Source organism: Sceloporus occidentalis, unplaced genomic scaffold (assembly GCF_023333645.1).
Source record: "Sceloporus occidentalis isolate IW3139 unplaced genomic scaffold, rSceOcc1.0.p SCAF_2, whole genome shotgun sequence".
Lineage (NCBI taxonomy): Eukaryota > Metazoa > Chordata > Lepidosauria > Squamata > Phrynosomatidae > Sceloporus > Sceloporus occidentalis.
Window position 1 is genome coordinate 213,158,203 of NW_028316982.1, and position 14,445 is coordinate 213,172,647.

The window sequence follows — 14,445 nt, forward strand, 5'->3', positions numbered from 1 at the left end:
GGGTCCTGGAACCAATCCCAACCTGATAGTAAGGGCCCACTGTCAAAGGGCAGCTAATGCCTGTAACAGATCCTGAATTTGAGATGAAGGACTAAGAAAGATAAACCAGATGTCCCATATCAAGAGTCTGAATCATAGATTTGCTTCATACCTCTTGGAGGAGGAAAGTTTATGACTGCAGATGGAAGCATTCTACTAACTTGTGTACTGACTTGTTACATCCCAAAAAAGCTTCATGTTTTGAAGCATTAACATGAAATAATTTAATATGACATTCACATGTCAGATGTTTCCTACTCACCGGCCTTTACTATCTAGATCACTAAGAGAACATTCAGTCTGCTTTGCCTCCTTAGGCAAAGGTCACAGCTAAAAGATAATTAGTTCTTTATAGGATTCAAAAGATATTAAACAGGCTCCAAGTTGAATTTTTCACCCGAGAATACAGCTCCAGTTGGAGAGGAATTTAGGATGTGTGGGTATGGGTGCATGCACAGACACAGATCCCTACAAGGCACCTGCTGACTTATGGCAGTCCCATGAATTTCATAGGTTTTATTAGACAAGGAATACCCAGAGGTGGTTTTAACAGTTCCTTCCTCTGAAATATAACCTATAGCTCCTGGTATTCATTGGCAGTCTCCCATCCAAGTACTAACCAGGGCAAACATGACTTCCAAAATTAGACAGGATCTGATGGTTTTACGGTATACCTATGGTCAAATCTACACTGAGCCCTAAATTCACTGCTTACTCTTGGTTCCCAGCCTCTTGGCCTGATCTATCTCAGAGCTGTTGTGAGAAAAAAGGGAGGTGGAAAACCTTGTAAACCACCTTGAGCTCAGTAGAAGAAAAGCATCATACAAATCTAACACAGAGGAAAACATATCCAGGAGATAGGTATTACTATCATACCCACCTTCTGAACCTCAGTGAGGCACCCAGGTGGCTAGTGGCAAAAAGAAACCTTACAATAATAAGTAAGTCTTACATGACATGAAATTCTTTATGTTGTTAGAGAATTGTTTTCAGTGGAATAAATGAGTTGCATAAATGCAAGCAGAGCATTCTTCCACATTTTTTTAATGCCTAAATTAAGGGGTTATAAAATCATACCCTCAAGATCCTTCTAAGCTGGGATTTCCTTTCATGGGCCAAAGGCTGAACATCCCCCTACTTTGATCCTATTCAAAACCATACTTTAAGTTAGCGATGAGGATCTGGTGTTATGCTATTTGAAATGTGAGACGAGGCTGTAGCCAAATTGAGCACATCCCTAGTGATAGCTTTCACAGTAGTGCATCACTCTGATGTTCAGAAGGCCAGGAGAATGTATGCAGAAGACAGACTTACAGGAACTCCAACTTTTACTATAAGGCAGGGTGCGCTTCAGTAAGTAAAGAAATAATCAGTCCTGCTGCTGTTGCATCTGTGAGCATACTGATTTAATTAATAATTTGTACAGCTGTATAAATATGACTTTTTTCATCCTATTCTTTGCTACTTTAGGCTACAGAGGCTGATGAAAATAAAGCTGAAACAATGGGAACGTTAAAGCGATTGCAAAAATTAGTCCGAACCAAGAAGGCCAGTGTACATAGTTTAGATGACATCAAACATGTTTTGGTGCCACTCAGTAAGTAAATAAACAATTGTTTGTTTGTTTTTAATCTGTGTTATTAGTGTATACACTATTTAATTTTCAGCGTGGGGTCAGAGTAAAAGTACAATAGAGTCAGAGTGATGTAGTGGCTTGAGAGTTGGACTATGACTCTGGAAATAAGAGGTTGCTTCCTTGCTCGGTCATGGCAACCCACTGGGTGACCTTGGGCAAGTCACACTCAGCTCTAGAAACTCCTATGATAGGTTCACCGAAGAGTCACCATAAGTCAGAAATGACCTGAAGACAGACAACAACAACAACAACAACAACAAAAGGTATGGTATGTATTGTACAGCAAAAAGAGCACTCATTTATATACTGTTTATTCAAGTACATAAACACAAATAAGCATATAGTGCCCTCCAAGTAAGCTTAAGGAGTATGTGAATGCTAAAATCAATGAGCAGAATGTCCTGCTTCAGCAAAATAATATATGTGAAATAAGTCAGAGCTGGCACAAACTACTTTCTTGGACTGCAACTCTCAGAATCCCCCACCCAATATGTCCAATTTTTCTAGTTCTCATTCAGACAGTAGCTGAAAAGAGCTAATTCAGTCCACTCTGTGGAGCAGACCTATCTCCCCTACCTCTACTATCCTCAGCCACCTATAACAAGTACAGAAATTCTAAGTGCAACCATACATACATAAAATGTTTGATGCACAGACAAAAATGGTGCTGTTAATTCCCTGGATAATTCACTTCAGGTACTATTTGCATTTTCTATGTGCTCATGATTCTCCTTTCTTTTTATTGAATTGGATTCAACCAGAACTTTGTGTTCTTTGTGTCTTTGGGAGGGAAGTGCTGCATCATTTTAAACAACCTTTCAAAAACTTTTTTAAAGATCCAGCACCACAAGATGTTTTCCTCTCTGAAGATGAGGATGAAGCACCAACATCATGTATGAAACTAACCAAATACCAGGACAAAAAAAGTTCAAAAGAGAACACAAGACGAAAGGAAGAAACTGAAAGTAGAACAGACCTTATATCTGCTTCCTTGGACAAATCTTATACGTCCAGACTGAACAATGTAGGCAATATCTCCATCCATTCAGAAACTGATTTTCATCTGTGGAGTGACTGGAAGCCTTTTCCAGATAACCAACTATGCCCTTGTGATTTTTTGATCACCAAGATAGAAGAATGGGAAAAATGTACTTGCTGCTCTCATGAGCCTCGCCTTACTTGCTCTCTCACAGATGTGGATCTCCCAAGTTCATGGGTAAGTAGCTTTTTCCCAGCTATACAACTTAGTAACAGAAAATTCTCATGATTGGGAAAGGTTTTTTCCCCTAGTACTACCTAGTTTGTATTCAGTTAATTCAGCAGGGAACTGAGAAGAGGAGAGCAGGAACCATACCTTTCCTAGTACGCTCAGGCAAAGTCAAACCATTGCAGCCTCTTCTAACTTGCCTGTTTTTCCTCGTGAATAACTTTTGACATCTTGATCACACTCTTATCTTGTTTGAGCACATGTGTCCAAGTTTTCATTGTGAAACGTTGGGGGACATGCTCTGTGGTTGGGCTTCCTAGCTAATACAGCCTATTCCCATTGCCCTTTCATTTCTTTTTTGCTTATTCTCTGGTTTTCAAGGGGGCAGAGCAGAGGTGTAAAAGTGGATGGTCTAATAAGGAAGCTGTAACTAGGCAGTGCTTATCAAAGGACTGGAACATGGGCATTTCATGATCATGTTGAGGCAGAGGATGGAAAGAAGAGGAGACAGAGTAGCAACAGTGGACATCATTAAAAGGTTGGATACACATATAATGAGCCTAGCCTGGAGACCCTATTTCTTACATTAAGCTACATAGGTACCAGATTTGGATAAACTGAGTGCACATTTTCTTCTAAGGTCCAAAACACACTGCAGAAATAATCCAATTTGAGACAGCTCTAACTGTCCTGGCTCAATGTTAAGAAATCCTGGGAACTGTAGTTTTGTGAGACATTTAGCCTTCTCTATCAAGAGAGCTCTGGTGCCATAATAAATTACAGCTCCCAGGATTCCTTAGCACTGAACTAGGGCAGTTAAAGAAGTCTGAAACTGGATTATTTCTGCAATATGTTTTAAACCTAAGATCCTATAAACTACTGGACCGACTAATAAGAAGGAAGGAAGGGGAAAAGGAAGAAAAGGAATGTAGTGACACCTTAAGATTAACTGTTTTTTATTTTCATATGAGCTTTTATGGATATAAACCCACTTCTTCAGATTCAGTACCAAGTAGTAAGGTTTCATATGTAAGTCATATTTATACAGTCGTGGGAGTGGGATAAAATGTAATAGGATCCAGAACAATGGAAATCATGCTGCTATTGTTAACTGCCCTTGAGTTGACCATGACTCATGGCAACCCTGGGGATGAGACATCCCCAAGACCCTCTGTTCTCTACTGCTTTGCTCAGGCCCTGCAAGCTCATGCCTGTGGCCTCTCTGATTGTATCCAGACATCTGGTATGTGGTTTTCCTCTCTTTCTACTGCCCTTTCCCTTTCCTGGCATCATTGTCTTTTCCAGTGAGCCATGACTTCCTATGATGTGGCCAAAGTATGACAACCTCAGTTAGTCATCTTGGCTTCCAGGGAAAGATCAGGCTTAATCTGTTGTACAATCTATTTGTTTATCTTCTTGGCTGTCCACTGTGTTCCATTGTATTCTCAGCACCCTTCTCCAGCACTACATATCAAATAATTTGATTTTCTATCAGCTTGCTTTCTTCTGTCCAGCAATCCAGCAAATCATGACCCTTGTCCTAAATTTTCAAAAGGCTGCATAATATGATACAGGTCTTTCAGATCTTTGCAGTGATGAGTTAGTGTTGATGTGTGAAAGCAATAAATCTGTATACCCAACAGTCAGTTTCCCAGGGTTTAAAACTCAGAAGGTTGGGGGGTGGGTTGGTATCTGTGCAGTAAGGAGGACTGTTGTGTTAATACAGTCGACCCACAGTATCCATGGGGAATCCATTTTAGAATCATCCAAAATCCATGGATGGTCTAATCCCATTGTCGTCAATGGTGGCACGGCCGAGGACAATGGCATTTTGCCATCCTGGCCGCCTGAAGCCCACCTCGATGCTCTCACCATGGCGGCTGGCATGGGGCAGCACGGGGCTGCCTCCTCTTCCTCTGGCTCTTCCTACTCTTCCATCACCCCCTGCTGCCACATCCTTCCTCCTCTTCCTACACCACCTCTGCCTCCTTCCTCCTCCTCTTCCTCCTCCTTCATCTCTTTCCCCCAGCTGCTGCTGCCTCCTTCCTCTTCCTCCTCTTCCCCCTGTCACTGGCACCTACCTCCTCCTCTTCTTTGCCCCGACACCTCCTCCACCTTCCTCCTTTTCCTCCTCCTCTTTGCCCCGCCACCGCCTCCTCCTTCCTCCTCTCTCCTCTTCTGCATGCCACTGCTGCATTCTCCCTTCTTCTTCCTCTTCTTCTTCTCCCTCCTCCTCCATGGGGCCACCGTGTCCTCCTCCCTCCTCCTCTTCTTTCTTTCCTTCCTTCCTTCTCCTCCTCTACAGGCTTGCTGTCCACAGATGCTGGGATCCACAGATGACATTTTTGTGGATATGGCCTACTTTATATGTATTGTGCCATGTAACCATTGTTCTTGTTCATACCTCTGCTAATTAACTGGAATTTGTTAATATAATTCAGTTCAAACATTTCTCTTACTAGTTTGTAATTTCCTTGTTCAAGGAATTGAATTGCTGAATACATAGTGTTGCTATTCCAGGTCTTTCATAGCCTGCTTTTGGCCTTTTTCATCTCACATTTTGTCATTTTGGGAATTAATTCCCATGTGTGTTTAGTCATTCTTTTATTATATTATGCTTAGTTTTGCACCATTCTTTTAATGATACTGTCTGCTTATTATATGATAACAATACACTTGATACTCTATATTTGGAATAAAAGGCTAATTTACAACAAGGTACAAGTCCCCAAAGAGAAACAAAAACAAATATAGGACTTTATCACATGGGGGAAATTGAGGGTTTAAAAGGGCATGTTCCTGATAACAGCAAAGATTTTCCCACAATGTTGCGATTAGAGAGGACTTATCCTGAAAAAAACAGGAATGCTCCAGCAACAAATCCTTCATAGGGATTTTAAACCCCCAATTTCTCCCTGTGTGATAAAGTCCATAGAGATAGTGTGTGACAAATACAATTTTAAACTATTTCTGTTTTCATTAGTCTTATCCATTTGTTGCATTTTTGTTGTTGTTAAGCTCCCTCAAGTCAACCCCACCTCATGGCAACCATGTAGATGAGACTTCTCCAGTTCCCCTGTCCTCCACTGCTCTTGTTAGTTCCTGCAAATGCATGCCCATGACCTCTCTAATAGAGCCCCACGATCTGGCATATTGTCTTTCTCTCTTTCTGCTACCCTCTACTTTTCCTAGCATTATTGTGCTTTCAAATGAGTCGTGGCATCTCATTATACAACCAAAGTATGGCAGTCTCAGTTTGATCATCTTGGCTACCCAAGAGATTTCAGGTTTGATGTGTTCAAGGACACATTTATTAGGGATTTTTTGGCTTTCCACAGTATCCTTGGCACTCTTCTCCAGCACCACATCTCAGATGAATAGATTTTCTTCTTATCTGTTTTCTTCACTGTCCGGCTCTCACATCTGTACATGCTGATGGGGAATATGATAGCTTGGATGATTCTAACTTTAGCATTCAGCTATATATTTTACAGTTTAAGATCTTTTCTAGCTGCCCTTTTCATGGCTGCTCTTCCCATTCCTAGTTGCATACACACATATGTAAGTCCCACTGTAAACCAGGCAAGTAATTGTCTTTGCATGCCAGAAAACCAGCATGCCTCAACTTCACTATATATATCTGTCACGGAGACATTTCAGACAGATGTTTATTGTGTGACAGTATCCAAGATAGAGCAGAGATCATACAAATTGGAACTGAAGAAACTAGGGACCCAAAGTACCCTTTATATGTTTAAGTCTTGTTTATGAGCTCACAGGTATGACCTTGTAGACCTTCACAGATTATCTACTGGTTCCTAATCCAGTGCCCTTGATATGACAGAATATCCCCCTTATTCACTTAACAATGCTGTTTCTACATTTTATGCACTTTTCTGCTACATTACAACCAGAAAGGAATTTATCTGATTCATCATTGTATTTCTAGAAATAGTTGAAAGGTCATTGATAGTATAGCCAAATAAGAAGACTTCTATTTTCTATGCTTGGTGTTTTACCACCACTGTAAACGTATTTACACAGATAAAACAGCTTCAGGAAGCCTATTTAAAAACATTCTGTTGATAACTAATGCTGCATTTCTTACTTCTCTTGCATGCAGTTTCTGATAGCCTTGCTGCAGTTGGCATCAGAGTATCCATAGAAAGTTTAGAAAAACAATTGCAACATGTATTTTGGAAATTAATAATTAGAATAATTAAAATAGCCAGAAAAAGGCAGGAAACTACCCATGAAGTTCTAATATTTTATGCCTATATAAAATCATGAATAAGAAAGATGGAAAATGTTTTCTTTCAGCATGAACTGTACACTCATAGAAAATGGCTAGGGCAGAAAAGAGTTTCCTGACAGCAGAGTGTGCTTTAGCATTATTCAGAATATACAGTTGTTGATCTTGATTTTAATCAGATATATGCAGACAGCTGATACCACACGTGCAGCATGAAAAGTCATTTACTACATATTGGTTGTCCATGGAGTAGTTTTTCAAACCAAAAAAGCTTTTCAGTTCTAGACCTTCTACTTTGCCTCCACAAATAGTTCATTCAGTGTGTTGTATGTAGATCCTATGACAAAAGAGAACTTTTGTTATCTTCTTGTTTACTCCTTGAATACTCTTCTTTCAGCTTATATAAATATTTTTCACCATCTGTCTATAACTAAAACTCTCTGAGGTGACTGACAGCCCCTGTTATCTTTTGAGTGGGGGGGGGGGAACACATGTGTGTGTTTTGTTTCAATCTTCAGCATTTCAAATAAAAAGATTGTGCAGAAACTCTACCTAGTATCTTGTAGTGTCAACACCAGTTAGAGCAAAATACCTTGGCTTGACGGGTCTGATTTGGTGAAAGACAAATCATATAATGCAAAGCACATTATAGCTAGAATCTAAAGTTTTAGATTAGGGTTGGTGATGATAATTGCATTGTTAATAAATGCTTGATCATATCTTGTTGAACCATTTTCATGGGTGATCATCCTTGTTTTTCATTAAGGCATATTGCAAGTATATTTACACATCCATGGTTTTTGTTTGTTTGTTTGTTTGATGCAAAGCAGCTTACAGTTGCAGACTAGCAAGTTTTAATAAATCTTCAGCAAAAGATGTGAACTGGCTTCACAGTGAAGTGCTATCTTAGAGCTGACACTGCAGAAATAATGCAATTTGACACCCTTTTAACTGTCATGGCATGATGCAATGAAATATTGGGATTCATAGTTTGTTGTGGTACCAGAGTTCTCAAACCAAGAAGGCTATATATCTCACAATACTACATAACCCAGTATTCCATAGCATTGAGCCATGGTAGTTAAAGCAGTGTCAAACTGCATTATTTCCACAGTGCATATTAGACCATAGTGATGGGACTGTTCTGAGTTATTTTATTTGTGATGGCTTTTTCAAAGACACAGGTCACCACTTAATCTTAATTGCTGTATGGTGATGGTGCATTTTTGGTTTGTATACAGGATATTTATTGCAGCATGAAAAATTCCAGGTTCTGCTTATGGTATGCTTATCCAAAATGGGAGTTGGGAAGAGCAACCAAGTTCTGCCCAAGACAGAACTGTGGTGCAAGATACTGGGATTCAGAAACTTCAATGAGCTGTTTCAAGTATGCTTTAAACAACCAATATGTTTTATATTATTTTTAAAAATGAAAAATATAGTTTTGAAGTCCTTTCAAATAAACCCAAAATGGTTCTAACTATTAAAATAACCTCTAAATGCAGGCAGTATTAGTTGTATATTATACAACTATATTTTGCAGGAAAATAATGGTTTAGTTGCTGCCACTTAATGAGCATAGCACACTTTCTTCCTTCATGGGACCCATCCCACTTAGCTTCAACTGAAGACTATTTTACACAGAATTTTGATTTATCATCATCATCATCATCATCATCATCATCATCATTATTATTATTATTATATTCTGTTCATTTATATCCTGCCTTCCTCCCAGTATAGGAACTGAAGGTGGCTAACAAAACAGTCTAAGTTAAAACAGTATAAAACATTAAAAATACAAAATTTAAAAAACAATTGCACAGTTCAAACAATTAAAAACATTGCATTATTTAAAAAAATTAAAAATAAAACTCCTTTAAACAAAAACAAAACAGCATCCATATCAATATGTGAAGGCCTGGTGACATAAAAACATTTTTGTCTGCTGTCAAAAAGAAAACAAAGATGGAGCCATCCTGACATCTCTAGGGAGGAGTTCCAGAGCTTGGGAGCAGCCACTGAGAAGGCCCTCTCTCTTGTTCCCACCAAATGCACCTGAGAGGGTGGTGGGACAGAGAGAAAGCCTTCTCCTGATGATCACAATACTCTGGGGGATTCGTACAGCAAGATTCTGTTCTTCAAATAGTCTGGACCCAAGCCATACAGGGTTTTATAGGTCAAAACCAGCACTTTGAATTGTGCCCAGAAATGGACTGGCAGCCAGTGGAGCTGTTGCAACAAGGGAGTTTTATGTTCCCTGTAGCCAGCTCCAGTTAACAGCGTGGCTGCAGCACTTTTCAAAGGCAGCCCCACATAGAGCACATTACAGTAATCCAAATGGGATGTGATCACTTTGGCCAGTTCTGACTCCTCCGGGAATGGCTCAGTTGGCGAATGAGCGTTAGCTGTGCAAAAGCACTCCTAGTCACTGCTGATACCTGGGCTTCCAAGCTGAGTGCTGAATCCAGAAGTAACCCCAAACTATGAACCTGCATTTTAGGGGGACTGTAACCCCATCTAACACAGGTTGAATCCCTATTCCTGGATCTGTCTTTTGACTGACCAGAACCACTCCTGTCTTGTCTGCATTAAGCTTCAATTTGTTTGCCCTCATCCAGTCCTCATATAGAGTTTTCCCTGTAAACTTGGCATAATGGCTAATCTACATTAGGAATCTGACATAGGTGAATTAAGGTTAATTTTTCCATCCATGAAGGAATAGAAGAAGAAAGTAAGGAAGGAACATTAGACCTTTGTTGACCCAGATGAAATTCTGGATGAACATTCCAGTTTAATGCCTAACACCCCACCTCTCTTCATTATATTTATCAAAAGCCCCAAACTCCCACCGGCAGCTTATTTTTAAATCTCCATTGCCTCACAAATGGATGCTAGTATACTGTAGAAAGTGAAAGAGAGTCATTTTAACTTTAACATATATTCTAAACAGATACATGGAGCCATTATTGGCTGGGTCCACACTTTCTTTGCAACGACAAGGAAACAAAGAAACCACATATAGATCAATAAAGCCCTTATCAAATATGCCATTCCACATGTGTATTGCTTATGTGAAAAGTCAGAAACTCTGTAGCATAGACTGTACCCTTTTTTAAAGAATGAAAAAGCTAATGTGTGTGTTCGTGTTATTTACAACTAGTCATTAAATCTGTTTTCACATACAATCACACAAAAGACACACACACACACACACACTCACAAGCTCCCTATTCTCCTGCCCCATCTTATGATCAATGTTATACATTCCATTCTTCATTTTAAAGACCATTTGAGAATTAAAAAGATAAAAATCTCAGACAACATTAGCTATCAAGACATTAAAATTCATTCAAGACTCCTACTTAACTAAATTATGTGCTTGTAATGTTACTGATGTCAATCTTTCACTGTGTTTGGTACTTTCTACAACTAGTGCAGAGGTCAAACTTTCAAGGACAAAGAGATAATCAGGTCAGCCTTCAAGCTGCTATAATTTTTCTGATGCATGAAGAGAGGAAATAGATATGGGTGGGCACTATATCTCCTGAAATGGTCTCTTTCTTCCTGTTTAACAATAAATATTCTAGTGAAAGGAAGCTCATATATTACTGTACATATGCATTCTCCTTTTATTAATCACACAGATGTTAAGAGTGGGCAGAAAAGGGATTAATGTTTGAATGATCAGGGTAGTTTGATTTCTTCTTACATGCTGCTTTAAGAATAGCAGGAATGGGCAAGAGTGTAACCAATTTAAACTAGATGAACTGGCATTGTAATTACTGTAAAGCACTGAACATGGATCACCAAATTATGTGATAGATGTGTGACTGGGTGGATTGTGTTCTTGTATTTCTCCTCAAGTCATTTCATTGTCAGTTGGGTCAGGTATCCACATTGGCATTTCAGCTGCCATTATCAGATGCATGGGGATGGAGTGCTTTGCCCTTCCAGGTATTTCATTCTTGATCTCATTTCAAGAATACAAGACAGACTATCACCACTGATTTAAACACGTCAAACTACACAAAAACTCAGGGAAAGTTTTGATAAAGGGTCATACCTGACTATAGGGCCCAACACTCAGGGAACATCTTTAGATTAGTTCCCCTATACTATTTTGATTAGCAATTGATTAAATGTGGAATAGATGGGAACCCTGTTAGATGGATCCATAATTGTTTGGGAAATCATGCTTGTAGGGGCTAAATAGACAGGCGTTTAATGCCAGTCTCGGAGCAGAGTGGAGGTGTGGCGCCCACACACCACACACCCTTACATGGCCCCAATACTGGTGTCACGCTGTGCACATGACCACCCAGCGGAGGGCATCACGGCACTCATTTGGTGCAGCGTTTAGACACACTGTGGCAAAGGAACACTGAAAAGCCACCACTGCAGAAGCAAGGGTGCCTTTTTTGCCAGTCCTAAAAAGGAGCGGCATTTTGCAGTTCCTTTTAGTGCCGGCAAAGTGCTGCTTCAAAGGGGTGGTCTGTCAAGCCCCATAGAGTTCTCATCATTGGCTGCATCTCAAACTGGAAGGACATCTCAAGTGAAGTGCCTCAGGTTCTGTCCTGGAACCATTAAATTTTGACATTTAAATCAATGGCTTAGATGATGAGGTGGAGGAAATCCTATCAAGTTTGCAGATGAAGACAAAATTGGTAGGGGTGGCTAACACATTGGAAGATAGGCACAGAATTGAAAAGTATCTAGATAAACAGGAAAATTGGGCATAGATAATAAAACGAAATTCAATAGGGACAATAACAAAATTCTACATTTAGGCCAGAAAAACTATTTGCACAGGTATAGGATGGAGGATATTTGGTTCATGCAAAAATGACCTTGGAATTTTTTTCATCATAAATTGAACATGAGCCATCAGCAAATAAAATGAATGCTGTTTTAGCCAACATTAATAGAAGCATAGTTTCCAAGTGGAGAGAAGTAATAGTCCCACTTTATTTTGCAATGGTCAGACCTCATTTGAAGTAGTTCTGGACATCTTATTTTAAGAAGAATATAGAAAAGTCATAGCAGTTACAGGGAAGAGCAACAAGAATGATAAGAGAAACTGATAACAAGGATGATAAGAGAACAAAACCTTTGAGGAAAGGTTGGAAGAGCGGGGTATATTCAGCTTGGTGAAGAAAAGACTAAGGCATGGTTTAAATACCTCAAGGGTCATCACAAAAGGAGGGGGCAGGCCTGTTTTCTGCTGCCCCTACCAGTTAGGACCAGGTTAAATGTTTTCAAGTTAGAGGAGAGTAGATTTCAATTGAACATTAGAAGGAACTTCTTAACAGTATGAGTGATTTGGGAGTGGAACCAATTGCCTAGAGAGGCGGTGGGGTTTCCTTCTCTTGACATCTTCAAAAAGAGCTTACCTTCTGGAGATTCTTTAACTGGACATCATGCATTTAGCAGGTGGTTGATCATGACAGCCCCTGAATCCCCATCCAACTCTATGATTCTATGGTTCTGTGATTCTATTGAAAGAATAGAATTGAACTTGGGGCACTAGCTCCACTTTTGTTATATAGAACATGTTATATTCTTGCTAAATTGTGGCTATAGATGCCTTTTAAAAAATATCTAAGCATCTGAAAGAAACTTGTCACAAGACCTTTATAAATGGCTGATGCCTTTGTAATCTTTCTTTGTTGGCTAGTCAACAGATTTTGCTCAAAATATCTGGATATAATATTGCTTCTTGAGATTTGCATAAATATGTGTAGTGACTCGAATAATAAAATTAAAAACATAACTCATCTGAAAGGTGATATATAGGCATCAACCACCCTTATTTTAGAATATTTATTACTAACTCCAGGAAGATAGAGGCCATTTCTAAAGATATAGTACTTAGCTGCTCTTTCTCCTTCATGCACCACTGTGGGTGGAGTGGAGAAACAAAACAGGTTGATATATATTAAGGAAATATATACAATATGTTTATTCTTGCAACAGTTGGTATGTTTTTGTAGTTTTTGCCAACATTTTAGTTATAATATCAGTAGTTCAGCAATGTGTATTAATGGTATGCACTTGATCTAGAGAAATTATGTAGCATAAACTAGATTAGTCTATTTGGTTCACTTCTGGTCCTTTCTGACGAAAAGCATGCTTCCCTCCAAGCCTATCCGAATTGGAAATGGGCATTCCTTGGAACGTTTGGGCCAAAACAAAATGAAACAAAATTTTCCTTTTTAGAATTCATATCTAGGAAAATGCACAGGGCAGGGGAAACTGTAAGGAGAGAGTCATAGATAGGTTCATCTACTGAATCTAGGTCAGATTCTACCTGGGTGCTTCAATCACTGGGCTTTGGGAGAAGGAGTAATCAATATATAAATATACAGTTGCTGCTACCTCCTTTTTCTCAGCTGCTGGATTATTCTGTAAAAGCAATGAGCATCTCAAATGTTCAGTATGGCATTGCAGGGTGGAGTTGCTTCAAATTCTTTTTGTAAAAAACACTTTCTCTTTTGTTCATCAAATTCCTTTCTCTTTCTTCAGCATTTTTAATTGATTTCTGACTTTTCCCTGCATTGAAATATCTTTCTTTTATTCAGATTCTTATTTTGCTGCTGTTTAATTTCTAGATATTCATGTACATACTGTAGAATGTAGGCATCAGATCCATTGTTCGTTTCCCCAGTCACAAAATACATAGATAGATAGATAGATAGATAAATAGATAGACAGACAGACAGACAGACAGACAGACATACAGAACTGAGTTAGGAATACTGACACTAATTCAATACCCCATACATGTAATCTAACATTCTGAAGACTTTTTAAAGGGGGGGGGGGACCTACGCCTGTATATTTCTTGTAATTCTGCCAAGAAATGAAAACATTGATTGGCAGTTCCATTAAAAACCAACAACATAAAGGACCATAGCACAAGAACCCCCAAATTTATTCATCAGAAATTTCTTTGCCATAGTCCCCTCATATGGAGCTCCTACACCTGCAAATTTCACCCAATTTTGACAAAGAGAAAAAGTTATAATTTTTTTAAAAGTATTATTTTTATTTTTAATTTTTTAATTATTTATTTATGGTTTTCCTGTATAGAAGTGATGGACCTTTACATTCACTATTGGCTGTCTCTGGACTGATTCGTGTAAAGTGGCTCATTTTCTAAAGTCCTGAATCAGAGTCCAAACTCTATTTTACAGTTGATGTACATCCCTAATATATATACAGTCAGCCCTCCACATTCACGGGGGATGGGGCACAAGACCTCCACAAATATGGAAAAATCACAAATCCCCCCCCCCAAGAGGGACAGAG

The 14,445-nt window shown here is 39.1% G+C and overlaps 1 protein-coding gene across 3 annotated transcripts in view; it reads left to right on the top strand.

Moving 5' to 3' along the window:
- Positions 1-14,445, top strand: part of SAMSN1 (SAM domain, SH3 domain and nuclear localization signals 1) — a 120,449-nt gene that overhangs the window by 34,381 nt on the left and 71,623 nt on the right. For all 3 annotated transcript variants that reach the window (XM_089508133.1, XM_089508134.1, XM_089508135.1), the window contains 2 exons: positions 1,510-1,636; positions 2,512-2,891. In XM_089508133.1, the coding sequence (XP_089364259.1) occupies positions 1,510-1,636; positions 2,512-2,891 (507 nt within the window). The remainder of the gene's footprint in view (positions 1-1,509; positions 1,637-2,511; positions 2,892-14,445) is intronic.